We start from the raw sequence: 23,863 nt of genomic DNA, 5'->3' as shown, positions 1-23,863 counted from the left end.
CATAAAATAATTTATAAAAAAAATTATTTTTTACCGCTTGACTTGTACTAAATGAATTCGATAATTTCAAAATTTTACATGTATACGCATGACACATCACTCATGAAGTAGAAAATCACTATTTTTGAATGGTCTTGATTTTCTACAATCTAAAATGTTGCAAAAAAAATTCTAAATAATATAAAATTTGATCTACAAGACTACAAGTATAGTTTCATAGAAAATTATGTTGAACAATAAATTGATTATTTGAATTGTAAAAATATAAATATTGATTCAAAGTACGAATCAATATGCACAATGTCTAGTACCATAGACTCACTCGTTACTCTTTATGGAAGGCCACGGATACTCATTGGATCATTGGATCTTGCTGCCACGGCGTGCATGCGGAGGTCCGCACTGGGGTTGCGTTTGGTGGCAAATTTTGTGCGACTTTTTGGAAAATCTCAACCGTTGCAATACGTTTTGCGCGAATCTCAAAGCTCAAATAATACTGGCCCCCTACGTCGCCACGAATAGGGTGCAGACACGTTGGTCACGCAAAATATGAGATACCTTAGAGGATACGCACTCCTCATGTATGCGAATTTCATATGAATCTGGATCAGATATATATGGGTAGGAAGAAGCATATGTACTATATTTAGCGGTGTATATATCTTCATACGTATCGGATGCATAATTATTTAGTTATAATTATTACTACCTCAAGTGCAAGTTTTTATTTTTGCAGCTTCCCAAAAGAAAAAAAAAATGAAGTTATTCCTTTACCCTCATCCGTATATTAAAAGCATTTATAATTAATTAAAATATGAAACGGAAGTTCAGATTATACTACTCACAATTTGTTTCATTGTTTATTTTATTTGTTTGTAGACCAATTCAAATAACAATCTAGACCACTTCAAATAGTTGCTGGATGTTTTGTGATTAACTAATATATTTTATGTGATATATTGTATAATTATACAGCATGTAGAATTAGTTTTACAGTATTCGTGCAAGTCAAATCTGTGGACAAATAGTGGACAAAGGTCTGCGGACAATTAATCGCTTCCTTATAAATATATATTTTATCAATGAAATTATTAGTTAGCATTGAAAACCACTAACAAAAAAAAGAAAAAAAGAAAAAAAAGAAAAGAAGGAAGATACAAACACTTTTTTGATATGGTATAAATATATTGAAAAAAGAGAGTATAAATTCTTCTGGACCATATAAGAGATGAGAATATAAAAGTTAAATTAATTAATACTTTCAAAAAAGTGTAACCTGCTAGTTTTAAGAAACTTTATGGAAAACTGGAGCTACCAAGATCTTAAAATAAAGGTGGGATCGAATCTCCTGCCCCCAGAGTCACTGTTAGTGAACTTCCTAAACTCTAAACCCTAAACCCGGTCTCACCCATCCTAAATCCGACCCCACCCCACAGTGACTGAGAGGGCAGGTGATCTGCTCCCAATAAAGGTGCTATTTTGTATAAAGGAAAATATTTATACATAAATAAATAAAGGCGCTATTTTATTTGTAATGAAGATATCTAACTTGTGAGTTGTCACGCACCATTAAGACTATTTTATTTTATATTGTTTTAGATATGATCGTCGCCTCGTCGGCAGCAGCAGTCTTCCTTCAAATTTTAAATTCAGTTGCTTTTAGAATATTATTCTTAATAAATGCAATTCGATCTGGAAAAGTGATGTAATCTCCCCAAATTGAATATGATTATGATTCTATGTGATCTTAGAGATAAGAACTTTTGACATGCCCTGGTGAATTCTTTCTAATTCAAACACTGTTGGTTTTAAAACATTTATGAATTTTTAAGACCCATAGATCATCTTATTTTTTCATTTAAGCAATGAAAAATGAAATATGAAATTTGAAACTTTTCATACTATATGTATACATATAGACGAGCAATCCTCTTTTTGGTTCATAGAAATCTACGATTCAAAATGTAGTGTTGATTTATAGGAGCTTGACCCCCATTTTATTATAAAAGAATGTAAATACAACACGTGTACACAATATGTGTGGACTTTTTATTTCTATGATATGTATTATTATTGTTTATTATCATTTTTTTTAAGTAAGTGCAATAAGATGATGACTTAAGGATATCAAATTAGTATTGGTTGTTTGAGCCATCAATTTATATTTTTGTGACTTAATTAACTCAAAACTTTTTAGTTACAATTTTAGTGCTTTTAACATCTATCTTATATTTTGGTAAAATACATAAAAAGTACCACAACAAATTAACTACAGGCTACTTGGATTGTAAAAATTATCTAATTCTTATTATATATATATATATATATATATATGAGTACGGCTAACGCGCTTCCTCTAGCATATGGACCGAAATGCTTCCGGTGGAAATTTGAAATTTCAAAATCCAAAAAGTCGATCTGAACCGTTCATCTCCTTCTCCATATTAATATCTACTTGGAGACCAAATTTTACATTTTTCTGAAATTTTTTACTATTTATTAAGCCACTTTGAAAATCGCTGATCCAACGGTGGCTTACCAAACAGTAAAAATCAGAAGCTACCGTTGGATCAGCGATTTTCAAAATGGCTTAATAAATAGTAAAAAATTTCAGAAAAATGTAAAATTTGGTCTCCAAGTAGATATTAATATGGAGAAGAAGATGAACGGTTCAGATCGACTTTTTGGATTTTGAAATTTTAAATTTCCACCGGAAGCATTTCGGCCCATATGCTAGAGGAAGCGCGTTAGCCATACTCTATATATATATATATATATATATATATATATATATATATATATATATATATTTGTTGAGATGTTGGTGACTTGGTGATCAACCAATGAATGTGCTGTCACTTTAGCTAAAGACTGCAGAGTAAGGTTCAAAAGAAAACTGGAGAGAGAACCATTCTAATTAAAGCTACTATACCTAAACTGCATATTATTTCTCTTCTGATTGGTTTAGGTTGGTGATTATGCAACAAAAATATGTCTCTAACTTTTAAGCTTACATAGGTTATCCGACAAAACAATGATTTTAAGAACCTTCTTATGCAAATTTTATTATAACAGATTAAGTCATTTCATACAAAAATTATACAAATTAAGAAAGCCTAGTGTGAACTGCATTGCTGTATATTTTCATATATGCCAACAAAAACATAGACTTAGAAATTTAGAGGATAAATAAATAATAGACTTGCATTGCCAATTTGATATACGCAATCATACAACTTGTTGTGTTTTTTAATGCCATTTTAAGCAGGGGACCGTTGAAGAGTTGTTACTTGTATGATTTGCAAAATTTTACCTAATTCTGGTAAGAGATGCTGATCATCAAATTAAAGGGAATGTTATTTTTTACATATTTTTATTATTATTTTTTATTTTTTTAAACGAAACCTGTGTAATATGACAACGTGGAAATATAAAACATTGATAATAGAGACCTGATAACTCTTCCTAACAGTTCAAAACAGGAAACTTTTTTTTTGAAATAGTCTTAAAATTAATTAATTAATTAATCCTTACACCTGGCCAGAAGACTAAAAAATTAACTTTCTCTTATGTTTGTAATTTAGCTCGATCAGTCCGTCTTTTATGGACAGATATACCAAACATGTCTTTTTTGGAGCTCATGAAATTAAACCTTTTCTTGTATCTAAAATTGCCAGAAGCACAAAGAATATTCTTTTAAATCCAAATTATCTATGAAAGACGGACTGATTTGTGCCAAATTATCTTTTGTTTGTACAGATATACCAAACATTCTTTTAAATCACTCGTGCCTCATATCATTATCTCTGTTATTGAAATCCAAACAGTCGATTCAAACCACTCAATGTGATTTGTGCCAGAAAAACAATGAATTTGTACTTAATCTAACAAAATAGTAAAAAGATTTCAAACAAATATAAATTTTTAATATGGAGATCATGTTGAACGGTTCAAATTGACTGCTTCGACTTCAAAAACAAAAACAAAAATGTGAGACACAAGTGGACATGAAAAGCATGAGACATTTGAATGCTGCTCTTAGATTATAATAAAATAGTAAAAATATATATATTTGAATCACAAATTGTAGAACTCATTGATTTTTCTCTGAAATTACTAACTTGACATTACACCTGTCAGGCTGTCACTGTGGTTTTCACTAATTGTTACATTCTGAATTATATGCAACAGAAAATCCTGAGACAGTAAAAAGATAAAAGTTGTGCGTTGTGATTTGCCGACATTTTTATTTTTACCCATTTTCTAATTATAATAGTGAAATTATTGGTTTGAGATAAAACGTGCCCAATCTGAAATGATACAACTATACAAGACAAGTAAAGCCGCAATGTAAGACTTATTCACCTTTTATGGACGAAATTTAAACATGTCAGACTTCATGTCTCATCTACCCATTTTCAAACTTTTTATCAAAAAAGAAATTAATACAAAATATGAATATAGAGAAATTTCTTTGTTTTTTTTTCTTTTTTCTTTTGGTAATTAATATTGCAATGATGTTGGTTTGACAAATAACATAATACAACCAAACACATAAAACAAAAGAAGGCCACAAAATGAAATTTATATATACAAGTCATGTTATATAGTGGCAAGTTGTCACTAACAAATTTAAAATAATGTGAGGAAACTACCATGATGTTTCCAAATGGAACTGCTCCATTTTCAAAAGTTTAAGAAGCCTTTTCATTTATTTATTTATTATTATTATTTTTTGGATTTTTGCTGATTCCTGCACTGAAAGCCCCTGTATGTTATTTTATTTATACTTGCAATGACAATTTTGGTCCAAGCATTATAAAATTTGTGATGACGGAAGGTAGAATGCGGCCAGACGCCATTACTTGTTTTAGTATGGTTTGAAGCATTTTCTAATATATACAAGTTTGCTCTTTCTATTTATATAATTGATTAGAAGTTTGCTCTTTCTTAAGAAAATAAACAAGTAAACATCAGGTGAAAACTAGTACGAAACCTAAATATAATGCTTAGATACCAAATGTGGTCTTGACTCTTGATATATATAATATAATTCCGGTTTGTTAATAATTATACAAAACAGTACATAGTATGTAGTTTATTATTTTATTTTGTTTATGGTATCCCCATTTCTTAGTAATTTTACATAATTGCAGACACTATTCACGAATTTTCAAAATCTACAGTAAGTCAAGCAGGGATGCTAAGCCACTCTATAATTTAATTTTTTTTAATTATGTATATTCAAATTTAGTTGAATCCTTCTTTTAAAAGTAAACATATGATTCATCATTTCTCATAAAATGTTAAATGTGTATATATAAGGTGGCAGTGATTAGAATTTTATTTTTATGGTCGTAGAAACTTGAGTTTGAAATAATAATGTGTCTTACATTAATTTTAGTTCCGCATCCGTGAAGAAAACAGTGCCAGATAATTTTTCAAACTAGGTACCACCTGGTTTCCATGATACTATTTCAAACTATTCAATGTATTATCTGACATGAAACCAAGGGCAGTCTCAGTAGCCGTTTATTTTGTTTAGATAGAAGCCACCCAGATGAGGTTGAGTTATGTTTGGGAGGGCTACAGTGGGCCATGGGCCGACTCCACATGGATCCATTTCAGAGAAAGAAAGCTGAAAGCATCAGTGTTTTTTTTTATTCTTTAATTGCCTTTTCTTTTTTGGACCCCCAGCCCCAGCCCCCAGGGACTATTTGTTTAGTTTTTCTCATGAGAAAATTCACAGATCAGTACCTAAAATTTACCTTCTGTTGATCTTCATATGATTATCCTGGGTGAACAAACAGCGACTTTTACATTTTATCAAGAAAAACTAAAAAGAAAATAAATAAGAAAAAAATGAGTAAGACCAAAAACAATCAATCCCGAACCGGCTTCTACTGATGAGCAGTACTGGCATGCTGAGTGTGAGCAACACAGTATCCGGGTACCGTCCATATGACACTTTACAACACTAACAGTAAGCTAGTACCAAAATCCAGTAGTGCAATTCTGGAAATTTGAATCATAATATGTACCAGAATATCATATACGTTGCATGTGATTGCATACGGCCCACCATATAATAGATTCATGACACTGACTGTACATAGTATACACTTGAGTCACTGTTATCATGTTTCAACTCATAAAGTGATAATTAATATTAGAAGGGAAATACCTTGAGAAGACTACCAGGTCAAGTGCTATTGCTGGAGAAGCACATATGATATGGTATCACATAAGTTTCTTTGTTCATTTTGCACCTAATCCTTCATAAAGTAAATGTTGAGTTAGAATTTAGATGTCCCTATTATCTGCGCAACAACAGATAGATCACCACAAAAACTCAAAATCCAGCGGAGGCGGCTGCCCCCTGTTACATGATGGGTCCGCCCCTGAGCAGCACAGTATTTCATTGCATACGGCCCACCATATAATAGATTCATGACACTGTACATAGTATACGCTTGAGTCAGTGTTGTCATGTTTCAACTCATAAAGTGATAATTAATATTAGAAGAGAAATACCTTGAGAAGACTACCAGGTCAAGTGCTATTGCTGGAAAATCACATATGGTATCACATAAGTTTCTTTGTTCATTTTGTACCTAATCCTTCATAAAGTAAATGTTGAGTCCTTGGCTTATGATGGTGTTACAGAACACCCCCTTCATTTCCATTTTTTGTAAATTTCCTTCTTAGATCTGAATTACCATTATATCCTTTTTCATATCACACAAGTCAAGCCAAGCCCACCATTGAGGAATTATCCCAACTTCACTCTTATGAAATTAAAACATGTCAGACATAATTATTATTGTCAGGCACTTTGAAACTTCAATCATGTATGTGGAGATCTTAACAAGTGAACTACTAACTACATATTCTTCTGCTAATAGTCCTGAAATATAATGGAAGAAATTCAAGTAAAAATTGTCTAACCTTTAAAATGAAGCTAGTCAATAGACCTTTCAATATAGTGGGAGAACACTACCATCAAATTAAAACCTTTCTAAAAGGTAGAATCTGACAACGCCATTAGTCCTTTTAGTATGGATCTCACAATATACAAATCTCTTCAAAGGCCTTGGCCCTGGACCTTTGTTGGAAAGAAGACAAGTAGACACCGGTACGAGAACCTAACAGGGATAATATAAGTTCACATGCTAATAGGCAACTGGGGCATTTTTCCAAAAGGAAAAGGTACTCAGTACATACCAACAAAATATCATGATATCATAAAAACGTCCTCATATATTACAAAATGTGAAAAATTAAGGCAAATAATACAGAATGTGTTTATTAATCTTATGTTTCTTTTATTCATTTAAGCTTAATTCTAAGTAATTATATGAGAGTTTCTCCACCATTGAACCTCTCGCTACAAATCTAAAAGAGACTTCAAACAAAAACCATCACCCTAGCAAATTCCATTGCCCTATTACGGTCATATAATTTCTCAAATATGCACAGCGCAAACTCCATGGCGGTACCGGGGCCCTGGCTGGTTATCAGGTTTCCATCTACCACCACTCGGTTACTACTCTCAGATTTGTCGGATAATTTTTCAATCATGGAAGGATTGCATGTTGCTTTCTTTCCCTGCATTTGAAGCAAAGAACTGATATTCATATTATCCCAAACTAATTAAATCTATGGTCAGATGAAACCAAGGGTGTACTTTGGCAACATATTTATATTATTTAAACAGGCCCAGTGATCTACATGGCAACTCCACATGGATTCAGGTCAGATGAAGCATCAGTGTCTAGTCCAGCAAAAAGGAATGGAATAGCACACAAGGCCCATTTTTTTCTCCCGGAAGTTCAGTACAAATCCTCTAACAGTAAGGTACAAAAATACAAGTACCAGCCTATTGTATGAGTAAGTTCAATCATAACTTGTACCAGCCTATTGTATGAGTTGCAAAAGAGAATATAAACTTCAGTCAAGTTCATGGTATCTGCATTCAATTAAACACTGAAGCAAAAACATAAATGCTAATTACAATAAAAAAAAGTACCTTGAGAAGGCCATGAGGCTCAAGTACTATAGCTGGAGAAGCGCAAATGGCACCATATAACTTGTTTGACTCAGCTTGTTTTTTTAGTAAACTTATGAGCTTCACTGAATTTGCAAATGCTTGTGCACCTCCCAACCCACCCTTCATAAAAGTGCATAATTCAGATATCTTATATCCCTAATATTTGTAAGAAAGCTCCTACAGCATATGATAAAGAAAATTCCCTTCCTTTTTTCAATATCTGTAAATTTTTGTGGTATCAGTCTTTGTGAACAAGTCCAATTAAAGTAATTTTTCTTATTTACAACCTTAATTTTCACTCTGATAATATGATATTTTTATAAGAAATGAAATGGGTTTCTTTAGAGGGGGGGCTCCCCCATTTAACAGTAGTGAAGCAGCCCCCAAGTTACCTTACTGAAAAGAGCGACAAGCTAGGTGAACGCAGCAAATAATTATTTGAAAAAACTTTTAAGTTTCAAATTTTCAAATATAGTTCAATTAGGTCATCTTCTTCATTTTATGAAAGCACTTGACAATAAAACAAGAGATCTGTCGGTTGCATAATGAAAAGGGGTTCTTCCATAACTCAGATAATCCAGGGGCTTCTTTGCAAATATTCTTGCTAAAAGGGGAACAGACTTACTGGAAGAACTATTAAGTCAAAACTAAGCTCGAGGACTTCCTCCAATAATACGTCAGCAATGATTTTAACTTCTCCCGCGGCCACTATTTCTAAGATACTTTCGATCGAAGCCGCAATGACATTAGCACCAGCTTTGCGAAGTATATAGATTATGAAAGTAGCCTCAATTTCTTCTGTACCATTTGCAATTGGAACAAGAATCTGTACGTTAACAGTGGCAAAAGGGGAAAAAACAAAGAAAACAATATGAATAAAGGAATTTCAGCTAAAGTTTAACTGTACAAACAAAATACAACCAAGTCACAACACCGTACAACATTCACACTTTTAAAGGACATGATAATTTATTTCACTGAACATGACACTTTATTACTAAAGAGTGATCAGTTCATATTGGTACACAGTGTATAAAACACCTGGTAAGGTAATAGCTTGTTTAAATGACCTTTTCATTTTGACCTTACATGAATATTTCTCACTAGTAACTAATATGTTTGTCTCAGAACATGGTGTACATTCCAACCAGTTAGGTAGGGTTGCAAATGAGTGAGCTCAAGCAGGCTGACCGTAACTCGAGTTTAATTTGACTAGAAGTCAAATGAAGTGGAACTTGAGTTGGAAATCACCGAGCTCATACTACCTTGAGCTTGACTCTAGACGAGCTCAATTATGAACCTTTTTTACATCCATTTTTGTATTATCTCAAAATCCTAGTGTAAAATACCAAAATAATCATTCTTTTCTAAATAATTTTTTATATGAATATTTTGTGGATATTATAATAAAACTTGAAAAAAAATACAATTTTATCTAGAACAGTATCTTATGTTAAATTGTTTGATAGATGGTCCAAATTGAATAACGTGATTACATACAGAGCCATTTCAACTCAAGCTAACCAAAAGTATAATTGAACATTTCAAGCTCGAGCTAGTTTCAAATTGAACTCAAGTGAACCACTTGCGACGAGATAGATTTACAGCCCTACAGTTAAGTAATGGCTGGTCTAGCTGCTCTATGTTTTCTACTGTTGGTTCGAGTAATTTATTAAACTGAAGAGTGGCATTTCATTTCAGGACGTGCATTATGTACCAACCTGTCAGGTAATGACTAATTTGGTTGCTTGGTATTTTTTCCACTATTGCTTCTTTTATATAATGTTGATTCATACAAATAAAAACCCTGATTTGGTATTGATACTATTGGCGAGGTGTCGAGACCTGACATTTAGTGTTAGAAAAAAGAGAGGAGTATTTCTTATTATGTAACCTGAGGTATTCCATTGGAGTTCCACCCAATTGGGTTGAGTTCCTTCATTGTAAATTCAACACCATGCTGGGGTCGCATCACCTAAAATATACACAGTTCAAAGATTTTAGTTGCAAAAATAATACTTTCAGTAGGAGACACAAGGTAATGAGGAAAATTCTCAGTACAATGAGAGATTACGGTTTAGAACAAAGAACCCAAAATGAAAACTAATGATTCATAAAATGCTTTTTAGTCTTTAGGATGTTCTAAGATGTTTCGATGATAAAAATCTTTATCCAGTAGTCTATGAACCAAGCTCCAAACATTCACTCAACTAATGAAATTTCAGCTTGTTTTTATTGCCAATTAAATTTGCTGTCACCCTTGGCATTGTCCTCTAGCCACATGGGGCCCAAATCTAAAATTTAAACCCAAATTTATGTCTCGTTTTACATGAATGATAAATACAAGCTAGCTAGAATGGTTTTTGTTACAATCAAAATCCAAGTAGATCTTCTTTACCAATATAAGGGATTTAAACCATTAAGCAATCTCAAAATCATATAAATTATCACATAAACAAGAGGCAGATACAAGGTCCCCAAAATTCCCCTGCAGAATTCAGAAATCCAATAATATCCCTAATTAATAGGACACTTAACAGGCTTCTTGAAAACATGACCAGAAAAATTCTGAGTTATGAAAGGAGGTAACCATACCATAAGTCCTGCAACCTCTTCAGCCTTTTGCTTTCCATACAGGAGTTCAACAAAGGTCAAGGCAAATTCCATGGTAGTACCGTGGCCCCGGCTAGTGACTACCCTTCCATCCACCACTACCCTTTCGTCCACTTTATTCACCTCAGGTGGAAATTTGTCCATAAGAAAAGGATGACCCGTTGCCTGGGTATAATATAGGCATACAGTAGATAAGTTTGCTAGAGTTTCAAAAAAGCTGCAATGCTAGGCATTATTAAAAAAAGAGCTCAGGTAAAGCCTGCATGGGTTTTTGAAATATACACCAAATGTTTTACCTTATTTCTTACATCCTACCAATTCATGCAAATATAAATAATTATCCTTGTTCCATAATTAGAATCTAACATCAACATTAATTTTAACACCTGTCCTGTTTGATTTTAGTTATTTGTGCTCAATTGAATCTATCATACTAAACTAACAGCTGTGAGCTAAATATGAATATTTTTCACATGTTTGTTGTCACTGTGAATCTGATTAAGTTTGCATTTCCTTTTTTTAACACAGAAAACACATAAATGAAATTGTTAAAGATGCCAAACTAGCCTTCAAGCCGTTGAGTAAGCCCCAGGAAGAGAGAACCACAGCAGGAGCCGCACAGATTGCGCCATAGAGACCACCATTTGCGGCGTGCTTCTTCACCATGCTCTCTAGCTCTACACAATCTCTCAGCTTAGGCACACCCTGTACTCCTCCCTGGAAGAAACATTAAACTCAAATAAAATTACTAATCTAGAACTAAAGCACATGAGCATCAACACCATTATGTGATTGATGTTATAAGTGCTCATTTCTCTAAGAATATATAAAAATAAAAATGATAAAAGCTCTACTGAAGTTCTATAACTGTACAAAATAAATGGGGGAATTTCATGTATACCCCTCAAAAACTTCGAAATTACATATCCCCCCTATAAAGGTCAAAATATAATATTTACCCTTCTAAATTTCAAAAAGTCACAAATTTACCGGTTTATTGACTTTTCTATTAAAACTCATTTTAAATTTAGAATGTACAATTTTAATCTTCAATAAAAAATAAAAGATGTGTAACCGGTTTAAAGAAATATTTAATCTTCTAATTTGTCAGTTTCGAGAGCAAATAGTTTATTTTCTTACTTGTAACGCATGCACAAGCATATACCTAAACATCATATATGATCATATATGTAGTCGTATATATCAATTTTACATTCAAACTGATTAGTTAGAACTTAGAAGAAATATCATTTTTTGTTACATACATAAGACTAGTTTTTTTAATTTTTTTAATAAAGGATAAAATGCGTATTTTTCATATCTAAAATGAGTTTTAATTGAAAAGTCAATAAATTGGATCAATTTGTTAGTTTCTGAAATTAGAAGATAAATATGATATTATGAATTTTAGGGGCAAATACGTAATTCCGAAATTTTGAAAAGGTACTCCTCAAAAATAAATTCAAAAAAAGAAGATGATATTAGGAAAAGAGTGAGTCTACGGTACTATGCATATTACGATTTGACCCGTAATACGGCTTAATATTCGACTTTTTAAAATCCTATAGGTCAATCCGAACCGTTCATCTTGTTCTCCATATTAATATGTGTTTGGAGACTAAATTTTACATTTTTTGAAATTTTTTTGCTATTTTTTTAGATTTATTGAAAATCTGTTTTTGGATGGTCCAGAATTTTCAGATCAAGTGATTTTCTAAATATCTAAAAAAATAGTAAAAAAAATTTCAAAAAAAATGTAAAATTTGATTTCCAAACACATATTAATATGGAGAACAAGATGAACGGTTCGGATCGACCATTAGAATTTTAAAAACTGGAATATTGAACCATAGCACGGACCAACCCGTGATATGCATAGTACCATAGACTCACTCTTAGGAAAATGGTTGACGAAAACCTACAGGAAGAGCAATGAGATCGAAAGTCGTCCCAACGCAATCTGGTATGAGAGCATCAGCAACGAGCTTGATACCCTGCGTCGTGACCACTTGTTTCTCCTTCCCGACCGAGGCGGCAGTGACGTGAGCCCCAGCGCGGCGTAGGATGTGGATCAAACCCACCGCCTCTACTGTCTCCGTACCATCGGCGAACGGGACCAGCACCTTCTTCGCAGGAGAAGCCATTCCAATTGATGCGGTGGCACAAGTGAGTAATTTTGGGTTTTGGTTGGGAGAAAGGTTTAAGAAAGAGATTTATAGAGGTGGCACTGGCAGATGTCACTACCATCGCCGCCGCATATGTCACCATGTATGTCAATGTCATCGAGTCATGCTGTCATGGTCATACGAGGCGGCGACAGGAATAACAGGAACTGTTTCTGTTATTCCGATTCCAACCGTTCAAAGTTTTCTATGCACGAATCTCAAGAGGATCAATGGTTGGGATCGGCAACAACTCCTATTCCTATGCGGAGAAGTCGCTCTGCCAAGTGCTTAGAAGCTACAAGCGAACTTGCAGAGAAGGTCCTCCACTCCTCCTAGATGTAGAAGAATATTAGAAGCTAGAAAGGATTAGCCAATTAGGCAAACATTCTCTCTATAATTTTATATTGATCAATTGTTCTATACGATCAATGATCACAAGACGTAATTGTTTTTATCCATATTCTTATTTGACAAGCTAACGAAATATTTTTCTACTTATATTCATATATGTTAATCAAGTTAACAAAACAAATTTGTATTTATATTCGCTTTATTGAATACGCTACTTTTAACATTGAGACCACACTATTTTATTTTGCAGTCTCTGTTGCTAATTAACGAAAAGGGAAGTTGGGTGCAGGAGATGTTGATACCAAGAGCAGACGGATTGCTGAATTAGGTTTTAAATGGACAAGATTTAGGATTGGGAGAATGATTTACTTCAACAACGTGTGTTCGGAAAATATTAATAATATCTAGTTAACTAATAAAAGTACATATTGTTTGATAAAAAAATATTACTGTTGTTAATGATATAGTGCCAATTTTTTTAAAAATACCCATCAAAAAAAATATTTGATTAAAAATAACCAGGTTTCAACCAAATTTTTAAAAATAGTCAAACCACGGATTTTTTCCGCGCTCCGGAATTTTTATTCAGGGCGCGGAAAATATTCGCGCCCCGAAAAAAAAAAATATTTTTTAATTTTTTTTTCCGAGCGCGGATATTATCCGCGGCCCGGATTTTTTTTTTTTTTTTTTTTTTTTAGAGTTTGGAGTTGGGAAAATAATGTTTTTTTTGAAATTTTTTGTCCAACTTTGCACCTTTGAGTAACATACCAAAACACCTCCAAAAATATGAAAATTTACCGACATGCTTTCTTGACTTCATAGAATAAGTCTGTGAAGTTTCATACAAAATCTCAAAACAGATCGTGAGATATCAGCTCTCAAAAATTGCCCGAACTGCTAAAGGAGTGCTTCTGAGCCCAACTTTGCACCTCTGGTTAACATATTAAAGCACTTTCAAAAATCATGAAAATTTACCGACATGCATTTTTAACTTCTTAAAACAAGACTGTGAAGTTTCATACAAAATATCAAAACAGATCGTGAGATATCAGCTCTCAAAAATTGCCCGAACTGCTGAAAGAGTGCTTCTGAGCCCAACTTTGCACCTCTGGTTAACATATCAAAACACCTTCAAAAATCATGAAAATTTACCGACATGTATTCTTGACTTCATAAAATAAGACTGTGAAGTTTCATACAAAATATCAAAACAGATCGTGAGATATCAGCTCTCAAAAATTGCCCGAACTGCTGAAGGAGTGCTTCTGAGCCCAACTTTGCCGATATCTCACGATCTGTTTTGATATTTTGTATGAAACTTCAGTCTTGTTTTATGAAGTCAAGAATGCATGTCGGTAAATTTTCATGATTTTTGAAGGTGCTTTAATATGTTAACCAGAGGTGCAAAGTTGGGCTCAGAAGCACTATTTTCCTAACTCCAAACTCTAAAAAAAAAAAAAAAAAAATCCGGGCCGCGGATAATATCCGCGCTCGGAAATTTTTTTTTTTTTTCGGGGCGCGAATTTTTTCTGCGGCCCGGAATAAAAATTCCGGGGCGCGGAAAAAAAATTCCGGGGCGCGGAAAAAATCCGCGGTTTGGCTATTTTTAAAAATTTGGTTGAAACCTGGTTATTTTTAATAAAATATTTTTTTAATGGGTATTTTTAAAAAAATCGGGATATAGTGGATCAATTTTTTTTAATTTATTATGCACGTAGATGATCCACTAATGGCTATGATTGAAATATGAAATTTTGGATTTAATATCAGCCATCTAATCAAATAATTTGTTTTTTGGGGAAGTTGTGAGAATGCCACTACAAAACCTTGAAATTGTGAGATTGCCACTACAAACTTCAAAATTGTGAGAATGCCACTATAAAACGTTCATAATTGTGAAAATGCCATTAACAGTGTATTTTTATAATAATTTTATAAAAAAATAACTGAAAAATACTGTTTTGATATACATAATTATGTATTCCGATTATACCCTTCATACAAAAAAAGTAACACTCCAGTTGATATCGCCTCTTCAAATTAATTTTTGATAAAAATATTATAAGAATACACTGTTATGGCATTTTCACAATTATGGACGTTTTATTATGGCATTCTTACAATTTTGAAGTTTGTAGTGACAATCTCACAATTTCAAGGTTTTGTAGTGGCAATCTCACAATTTTTATGTGTTTCTTTTGATTAAATTCATCATTTTTATGTGTAGAAGTCTAAATTGAGTTAGAAATATACTCGCCACACATACTGTCACACGATATGTTACAATTAAAATTGAATAAAGAACAAAATTGGAGATAAAATCAATTTATTCATTTCCTTATTTCTCCTCTCCAGCTGTCTCTCATTCCTTATTTTCTTATTTTCTTATTTGAGAATCATGATGGATAATCAATTTATTTTTAAGAATATCATCTTTTAAAAATATTTTATCAGTATTTGATATCTTATCAAATTATTTGATATCTTATCAAATTATTTGATATCTTCAAATTTAATACATTACTCAATTTAAGCTATAGTGAATCTTTTTACAATTTTACTTCAATTTTGATAAGATAAAATATTCTTTTTTATTAGTATGTTCAGATTCATTCATAGTTTCACTTGTTAATTATTTGGAGAACATATGTTGAGGAGGGATTTTAGTAACATTAACTATAATTAGTACCACAAAATGAAACAACTAATTTAATAATACAAATTCACTTTCACTAAATATTTTTTGTCCTTTTTGCTTTTGCTTGTATATATTTCTACAAGCCATTTGTCTTTTTTTTTAATTTTATCAAATCTCTTTACTTTTATCAAAGTTTGAAATTCAAATTGTAAATCAAACTCTTGATCTTCTTCAATTTATAATATAGAGTCGGGTTAGTATAACATCAGTGTCATTTCAGCTTATATAACACCAACTCCAAAATAAATCAAATCGACTTTAAACGGTAAATTCAAACCGTTCAGACCTATCTACATCATTAGTTGTGCGTTTACATCAAAATTTATAATTATTTGGATTTATTTAGTATCAAGTCAAGCGGTCAAATGTGTGAGTTTTTAAGTTAATTTTAATACATTCATTTTTCAACATTTTTACCGCTTGATTTGATACTAAAATAATTTGAAAATATAAAAAATTTGCATGTAAACACATCACTCATAAAGTACATCTGTTTGAACGGTTTGGATTAGTCGTTTGAAGTCTATTCAATCAATTTTGAAGTTAGTGTCATATGACACCAATGTCATATTAGCCGAACTCTATAATATATTTTCATTGCAACGCACGGGCACGATACTATATATATATATAGAAAGAGATATAGATATAGATATAGATATATAACAAAACTAGGGTGTGATGTGCTCACCAGGAAGAGTTGGTGAGCACCTCCAAAAACTATCGGATTGATTTCGAATTACGAATCCAAACCGTTAAAATTCAAGTACTGCATGAGTGATGCATGTACATACAGAAATTTTGAATTCATTTAATACATGGTCAAGCGGTCAAAAAAATGATGAAAAATTAATACATAAAACAATTAAAAAAATAACTTATAAAATGTTCATTGTTTTGACTGCTTGACCATGTACTAATTGAATTCGAAACTTTAAAATTTTTGCATGTACATGCATTACTCACAAAGTATTTGAATTTTAGTGATTTGAATTCGTAGTTTGAAGTTAATATGATAGTTTTTTGGAGATGTTCTCACTAACCCTTCTTAGTAAGCACATCACACTTTAGTTTTGCTCATATATACCAACTTACCAAGTGATGATATTGATAGATACAGACAAAAAGATTACAGTCAACAAATACATAGCTTGTTAGATTCATACAACTATGCAAACTAATCTCTACGAAGAAACAATATTTAATTTAATGGCAAATGATAACATTTTCCGTGTGGAAATTTATGATTCCGAAATCCAAATATAATTCTTTATAAATATTAAATGAAAGTTAGTCAACTAAACTTCTATTTTTCTATATAAAAAAACTAATCTCTAAGAAAAATTAACGAATAGATTAATCGTTAAACAATAATTATCTCTTAACAAGTAGTTCGATGTTATAAATACTTAAAAATAGCTATTAAATAACACGGTATATACGGAAGTTAGACAGTATATATAATTGTATCGGCCTATCTGGTCTAATTTTTTTTAAGAAAAACCATTGATCTAACCATTCAACACCATCTTAGACTTAGGCATCAAACAAAAGTGTGATAAAGGGCTTATCCTACGTTCTCTCATACAAGACCAAATCTCCTGCACCTGGGGGCAGGAAATTTCTGTCCCTAGAATCATTATCTTTTAAACCGGACCCACTCGATAGTGATTCTAGAAACAGAAATTTCCAAGAGAGCAAGTCCCTAGAATCACTATCGAATGTTTTAAACCGGACCCACCCGACAGTAACTCTAGAAATTTCCAAGAGAGCAGGTGATCCGGTTCCCTCTCATACGAATGCAAAGCATGTCATGCATGACGTCTCATTGCCAGGCACTTTATAAGAGTATTCTACTTTTTTAGCGCATAGGCTAAGATAGTAAACTAGGAAAGCAACATACCTTGCATGTTACCTTGTATGTTCTAAACCTAGATGTTCTAAAACAAAGTTCTAAATAACACGCTATACCAATACCATAACATTTTTGAACTATAAAAACTATGATGCTATCGATGCTATAGCACACTATAACTGCACAATATGAATATAACACTATTCTTTTAGCCGTTCCAATGCAACAAACACTATTTAAACCTTTGTTCTAAACAGATAAACATACTGCCAACGAACTTCAACAGTAAACTTTTGTAACTCAAATGACAAGCTATTATTGCCTTCTGGTTATTTTAGCCTCATTTCTATGTAATTATACATTACGTCTGGGAGCTCTTTCTTTATTTTTTATACAACTACAAGAAAGATAATAAATGTAAAAAAAAAAACACAAATAAATGTAAAAAAAAAAAACATAAACCTCCAGCAAACCTAAACCTGAAAAATAACTCGTACAAAACAGTAATATTCTATTTAGATATCTCACTACATATCACCCAAAAAGCCGAAGATTTCAAACGAAAACCAAAGTTTTGGCCAATTCCAGTGCTTTGTTACGACCGAAGAATTTCTCGACTATGGACAGAGCAAACTCCATGGAGGTACCAGGGCCTTGGCTAGTGATAAGGTTTCCATCTACCACCACTCGATTGCTACTCTCAGACTTGTCAGATAATTTCTCGAACATGGCAGGATAGGACGTTGCTTTCTTCCCCTACATCAAAGCAAGAATTGGCACTTATTCCGAACTAATCAAAATATCAAATCGACTCTCGAGATGAGATGAGGGCACCTCTTGGTACATATATTTTTATTTTGGTTGCCCTGCATCAGAGGGGACTGTCTAATGAGTTGCAACTTCACAGAGGTCCCGTCAGCAAAACCATCAGTTTTTGTGCAATAAGCTGAAGGAATTGCAAACTAGGTTTTTATTATTTTCTTTTGAAGTTTAGGACTTATAATTTGCATGGGAAAAGAGGTCCAATAAAATAATTATGAAATTACTCAGTATTTTGTTGCTTGAACTTGAGGGACCAATAACTGAAATTTTCTGTTCTACTTAATTTTGCTTATTCCGGGTGCAAGATTTGAGTAGTGGCTTATACCAGAGCCTAAACCCAAATGGTGATGAAGGAAAAGAAACAAAAAGCTAAAATGCAAGGATTGTCCAGACAAGCTTTATCTTCCCTGTTACGTACTATTAAACATATACACTTAGTAAACAGTTAAATGCCTTGTAGTCCCTACATTCTGTACTGCCCATCACAGTAAGCAACCAAAATCAAGTGCTGCAAAATTCAGTCGTAACATGTACCAGCATATCATACAAGTTGCACATAACATAATAGTATAAGGTCCACAATTAAGATTGTTCCTTTGGGCATAATTACATAAATTTGAACCGGCTTATCAAGCAAGCTTTGATTCAATGCAGGACTGAAAATCATAGAAGTACAGTAATAATAGTTACGGAAGTACCTTGAGAAGGCCATGGGGCTCAAGCGCTATAGCTGGAGAAGCACATATGGCACCATATAGCTTGTTTGACTCGGCTTGTTTTTTCAGTAAACTTATCAGCTTCTCTGAATTTGCATAAGCTTCTGCACCTCCCAGCCCACCCTGGAAGTAAATGTTTTGAATGAGAATTTCATACAGGTAAAGATTAAATTTAGATCTCTCAAATATTTTTGGAAGAAAGCTCTGGATCTTGTGATGGAGAATTGGTGATAAAGAAAATCCCCTTTTCATTACTTATCTATTTGCCATTAAATGAGAATACAAGTCCCTTTGAAGTACAGACTCTTCTTATGACTGCAGTTTTCACTCCCACAATATGATATAAGAGTGGACACATATATACCTTACAAAAACAAAAACTCAAACATTTTGATTTAAATATCAAGTAATTGTTTGAAATTTTCGAGTACAGAGTAAATATCCAACTTCAATGAAGGTCATTTCTGTCAATGCATTGCACCAATGCCCTTTACAACTAAAAAGGGGCAAAACTAATTGGCATATAAAAATAAAAAAATTTCCTTGGTAACTCTTCGATAATATAAGGACTTCTTTAAAAATATTCCTGTTAAAATTGAATCTCTAATTCCAAGGTAATAAACTTACTGGAAGAACTATGAAGTCAAAATCAAGCTTGAGAGCTTCATCTAAGAGCAGGTCAGCTACAATTTTAACTTTTCTTGAGGCCACTATTTCTAAGGTGCTTTCAACTGAGGCCACAATGACATTTGCTTTGGCTCGGCGTAATATATCGATGATGAATATAGCCTCCATTTCCTCTGTGCCATTAGCAATTGGAACAAGAATCTGTATATTAAAAGATGTGAAAATAACAAAAGGTTAAACAAAATCAATGTAAATAAATTCAGCTTAAATACAAACAGTACGAACAGATAAAAGCACCATGTCTTAAATGTATACCCCTTCATTTGATTTCAATATGAAATCTATAGATATATCCACTTTTATCAAAAAAAAAAGAGTATACCACTTCAAAGAAACATGCTAATTTTTTAATAATGACCTGTGATCATTACCTAGTGTACATACCAAACAATTACGTAATGGCAGTACCAGTGCATCTCAGTACATGGCATACATACCAATCAGTTATTAATGACTTGTATAACAGCTATACATTTCTTTTTAACTGTTGCTTAGCATGAATATTTATTGTACTGATCAATGCACGCTTCATCTCAGTATATGGTCATAATAACCTGTAAAATAGTGACTGGCTGCTTTGCATCTTCCTATAAGACGGTACCAATCCAAACTAATCCAACAAAAAAGGAAAAAAAATAATTGATAAGGGAATACAGCCCTAACTTGGTATTTGTACTACTGATACCCCGAATCCTGAGATTTAGTGTTGGAAAAACAGAAAAGAAGCAAGCACAGATTTCTTATTATCTGACCTGAGGTATTCCATTAGATTTCCATTCAACTGAGTTGAGCTCCTTCATTGAAAATTCAACACCATGTCGGGGGCGCATCACCTAAACCATACATACATAAGTAAACAATTAAAAAGTATTTAGTTATGGAAGAATCCTTTTCATAGAAGGTGATGCACATTAAATACAAAAATCTTCAGCGGAATGAGAGACTGGGAGGGGGACAAATAGGAACACTAGTTAAGTATTTAAAATCAGGTGAATTAATTGGCTTTACATGCTGACATGCCATAATGATATTTAAAAGTTATTTGATAGTCAATGAATCAAACTCCATAGTGCATACTTCATCTTGTTCCTAAGAATGCTCATGAGTATGCTAATATGTTGATTCTTCTTGTTCGAAGTTTATTTTGCCCTCTTCCTGAACTATCTCATCAAAGCCAAATGGGCCCCAAATAAAAACTAAAATACTATTGCTTCTAACAATTAAGCTTAAATAAAAGCTATATTTTGCAGATCAACAGGACATAAAGATACATTAAACTATCTAAGACAACTGCCCAACCTGAAATACAGGGAAGAAAAGTGTACATACAAAAGAAAGCGCATGATATCCTAATTCCCAAACAAAAAGTAGCAAACATCCAGTTATAGCCCTAGTTATTGGGGTATTAACCATGCCTCTAGAGTTATGTAGAATTTTGTATTCTTTCGCAAGGCTATAACTCAAAAAAGCACCAAAAATCTGTACACAAAAGCAAGTAAACATACCAATGGCCCCGCAACCTCTTCAGCTTTTTGCTTGCCATACAATTGTTCAACCAAGGCTACAGCATACTCCATGGTAGTACCAGGGCCTCGGCTAGTGACAACTTTGCCATCAACCACAACCCTATCTTCCACTTTATTCACCTCAGCTGGAAACTTATCCATAAAGCTAGGATAACTTGTTGCCTGGTACAGATGTAGTATATTACTTTGTTTTCAGATTTAAAACAGCCAAACACTATTAATATAGTTTTTTTTAAATAGATAGAAGGCACAGGGGGCAGGGGCACATCCACACATGCAAGAGTATGTTACAACATTTTACTTATTTGCAAATAATATCTAATATTCATATAGTTTGCAATTAAACTGGTTTGCACATAGGAGCCTTCTGTCAATAGTCAATATTGATGCCAAGTCATGCAAAAAATGACAAAAAAACATTTTTTTTAATACTAAATCAAGCAATAAAGTAATATGTTGATAATAAGTTCATTCAATATCTGAAATCTAATGTCAATATTGACTTAAACATTTCTAGTACTTGATCTTGGTTTGAATTATTCTTATGCAGCATTTAATGGAATAATCCTCCAAAAATAACAGTACAAGAAGCTGATATCCTTAAAATGTCTGGTCTTAAATAAAATCTGAAAAAAAAAAAAAAATTGGTTCTATTTTGTTATACATAAAACAGAATAACCAGTCAAATATGTTGAACTAGCCTTTAAGCCATTGAGTGTGCCCCAGGAAGCCAGAGCCACAGCAGGAGACGCACAGATTGCGGCATAAAGACCGCCATTAGAGGCCTGGTTCTTCACCAAGTTCTGTAGCTCCACACAATCTCTCAGATTAGTCGCGCCAGGCATCCCTCCCTGAAAATACAAAAAGTAAACTTAATACAACAATCAACATACAAGTCATACTTGCATCAACACCAACAGTCATACCTGACATTGAATTACAATTAAATAGACAAAAAGTCTCATAACACTTCAAATTCGAACAGGGATATATATAAAGCTAACAAACGGAGCAGCTCACGAAAGCATACAGGAAGGGAGATAAGATCGAAGGCTGATCCAGCACAATCTGAGATGAGCACATCAGCAACGAGCTTTACACCCCACGACGCGTCCACTTGTTTCTTCTTTCCGACGGAGGCGACAGTAACGTTAGCACCAGCACGCCGTAGCACGTCGATGGTAACCACCGCCTCGATCGGCTCCGTCCCGTCGGCGATCGGGACCAGCACATTCTTGGAAGGAGACGCCATTGATGCAGTGACGGAGGTGACTAGTCGGGTTCGGGTTTTAAGAGGGGTTTGGGTCGGGTTGAAGGTTCTGGAAAGGAACTGGAGACGAGAGAGGGTTTTGACTAGAGAGGAGGGGTGGGGATGGGAATGGCAAAGAGGAAGGAGCACGGGACGCGTGGCCATTTTGCTTTTTGGTCCGTCTGGTTGTAGACTTGTAGTATTCCATTGTACACTTGTATAAAGAGCAAGCAGTGGTCTTTTAAATGAATTCATATCACCTGAGTTAGCTTAAATTTTGAGTTTAGATTCAGACCGCCCGATCTGCTTTACCACGAATATTAAAGAGACTCCGTACATTCCACCTCGGGCCGGATTGGCTCGGATTCTAATCAGACGGTCCAGACTAAATATATAATTTGAGTTACTTCAGAGGAATCGGACTCTCGCTTAGATCAAGGTGCCGCGTGGCACCCCTGCTGCGTGCGCGGGAGTGGTCCGAAGAGGATAGAATGATGTTCCATCCTCTCCGTTTTAGACGAACTTGACAAGCTAGAATTTCACCTGCCTGATAAAGATCGGACAATTAAAATTTTCTAGTTAGTACTGAAGTCGCTGAAAATTGACACGTGTACGTTTACGGAAGGAAGGATCTAGCTGTCTGGGAATTCGTATTCTCTGCATTAACTCAAGAGGGAATCTTGACCATCCGATTTGTTTAAAGATTCGTACAGACTAGATCCGCACTAATATTAAAGAACCTCCTATATCATAAGCAGCAGCCGGATTGACTCCGTTTAAAATCAGACGGTTGAGATTTATTAACTCAAAAGATTCCATTTTGAGTTAATGCAGAGGATACGCATTCGCTGTCTGGGTGGTCTAATCGTTTTTATTTAAAAAATTATTATTTTTAAATTATTTATAAACATATGTCATCATATGATATAAAAGCAGAGTAGCCAACCCTATGTATTATATATATTATACAATAAGCAAACACAAGAATTTACATCAATTTATCTTTATTAATGTATACATCAAGAACTAAAAAAAAAACAATGATCCAAATTTTAACATTCTGACCTTCTTGATGGGGTGCTGCCGCTAACAATGAAGAAGGCAATTGTATTTCGAGCTTTGCTCTGAAAG

General features: G+C 33.4%; 1 protein-coding gene across 3 annotated transcripts; it reads right to left on the bottom strand.

Annotated features, from left to right (window-relative positions):
• Nucleotides 1-7,221: 7,221 nt before the first annotated feature.
• DJ1B (Class I glutamine amidotransferase-like superfamily protein) lies at nt 7,222-22,913 on the bottom strand. 3 transcript variants are annotated; one of them, XM_078318352.1, is made up of 7 exons: nt 22,514-22,913; nt 22,185-22,334; nt 21,463-21,645; nt 20,710-20,790; nt 19,898-20,098; nt 19,253-19,393; nt 7,222-7,608 (listed from the first exon to the last, which is right to left on the bottom strand). In XM_078318352.1, the coding sequence occupies exons 1-7, from the start codon at nt 22,895-22,897 to the stop codon at nt 7,408-7,410; spliced, it is 1,341 nt and encodes a 446-aa protein (XP_078174478.1). In that variant the 5' UTR covers nt 22,898-22,913; the 3' UTR covers nt 7,222-7,407. The 3 variants fall into 3 exon arrangements, with proteins under 3 accessions (XP_078174478.1, XP_078174479.1, XP_078174477.1); XM_078318353.1 differs by lacking the exons at nt 19,253-19,393; nt 19,898-20,098; nt 20,710-20,790; ... (1 more) ...; nt 22,185-22,334; nt 22,514-22,913 and adding exons at nt 8,030-8,170; nt 8,676-8,876; nt 9,945-10,025; ... (1 more) ...; nt 11,231-11,380; nt 12,586-12,853; XM_078318351.1 differs by lacking the exon at nt 7,222-7,608 and adding an exon at nt 18,062-18,488.
• Between the last annotated feature and the right edge of the window lie 950 nt (nt 22,914-23,863).

The sequence above is a fragment of the Carex rostrata genome, chromosome 17 (genome assembly GCF_964058835.1).
Source record: "Carex rostrata chromosome 17, lpCarRost1.2, whole genome shotgun sequence".
NCBI classification, from domain to species: Eukaryota; Viridiplantae; Streptophyta; class Magnoliopsida; order Poales; family Cyperaceae; genus Carex; species Carex rostrata.
The sequence above is the reverse complement of the archived record's forward strand: the minus strand, read 5'-3'. Positions and strand labels throughout refer to the sequence as shown.

What these genes read in the sequence shown, in the direction of transcription:
- DJ1B (XM_078318352.1), bottom strand. Translation starts at nt 22,897, where the DNA reads ATGGCCACGCGTCCCGTGCTCCTTCCTCTTTGCCATTCCCATCCCCAC. An exon ending in TCGATCTTATCTCCCTTCCT is followed by an intron (nt 22,335 to 22,513) that starts GTATGCTTTCGT and finishes TTGTATTTTCAG; the next exon opens with GGAGGGATGCCTGGCGCGAC. An exon ending in AAGAGGTTGCGGGGCCATTG is followed by an intron (nt 20,791 to 21,462) that starts GTATGTTTACTT and finishes TGTATGGTTTAG; the next exon opens with GTGATGCGCCCCCGACATGG.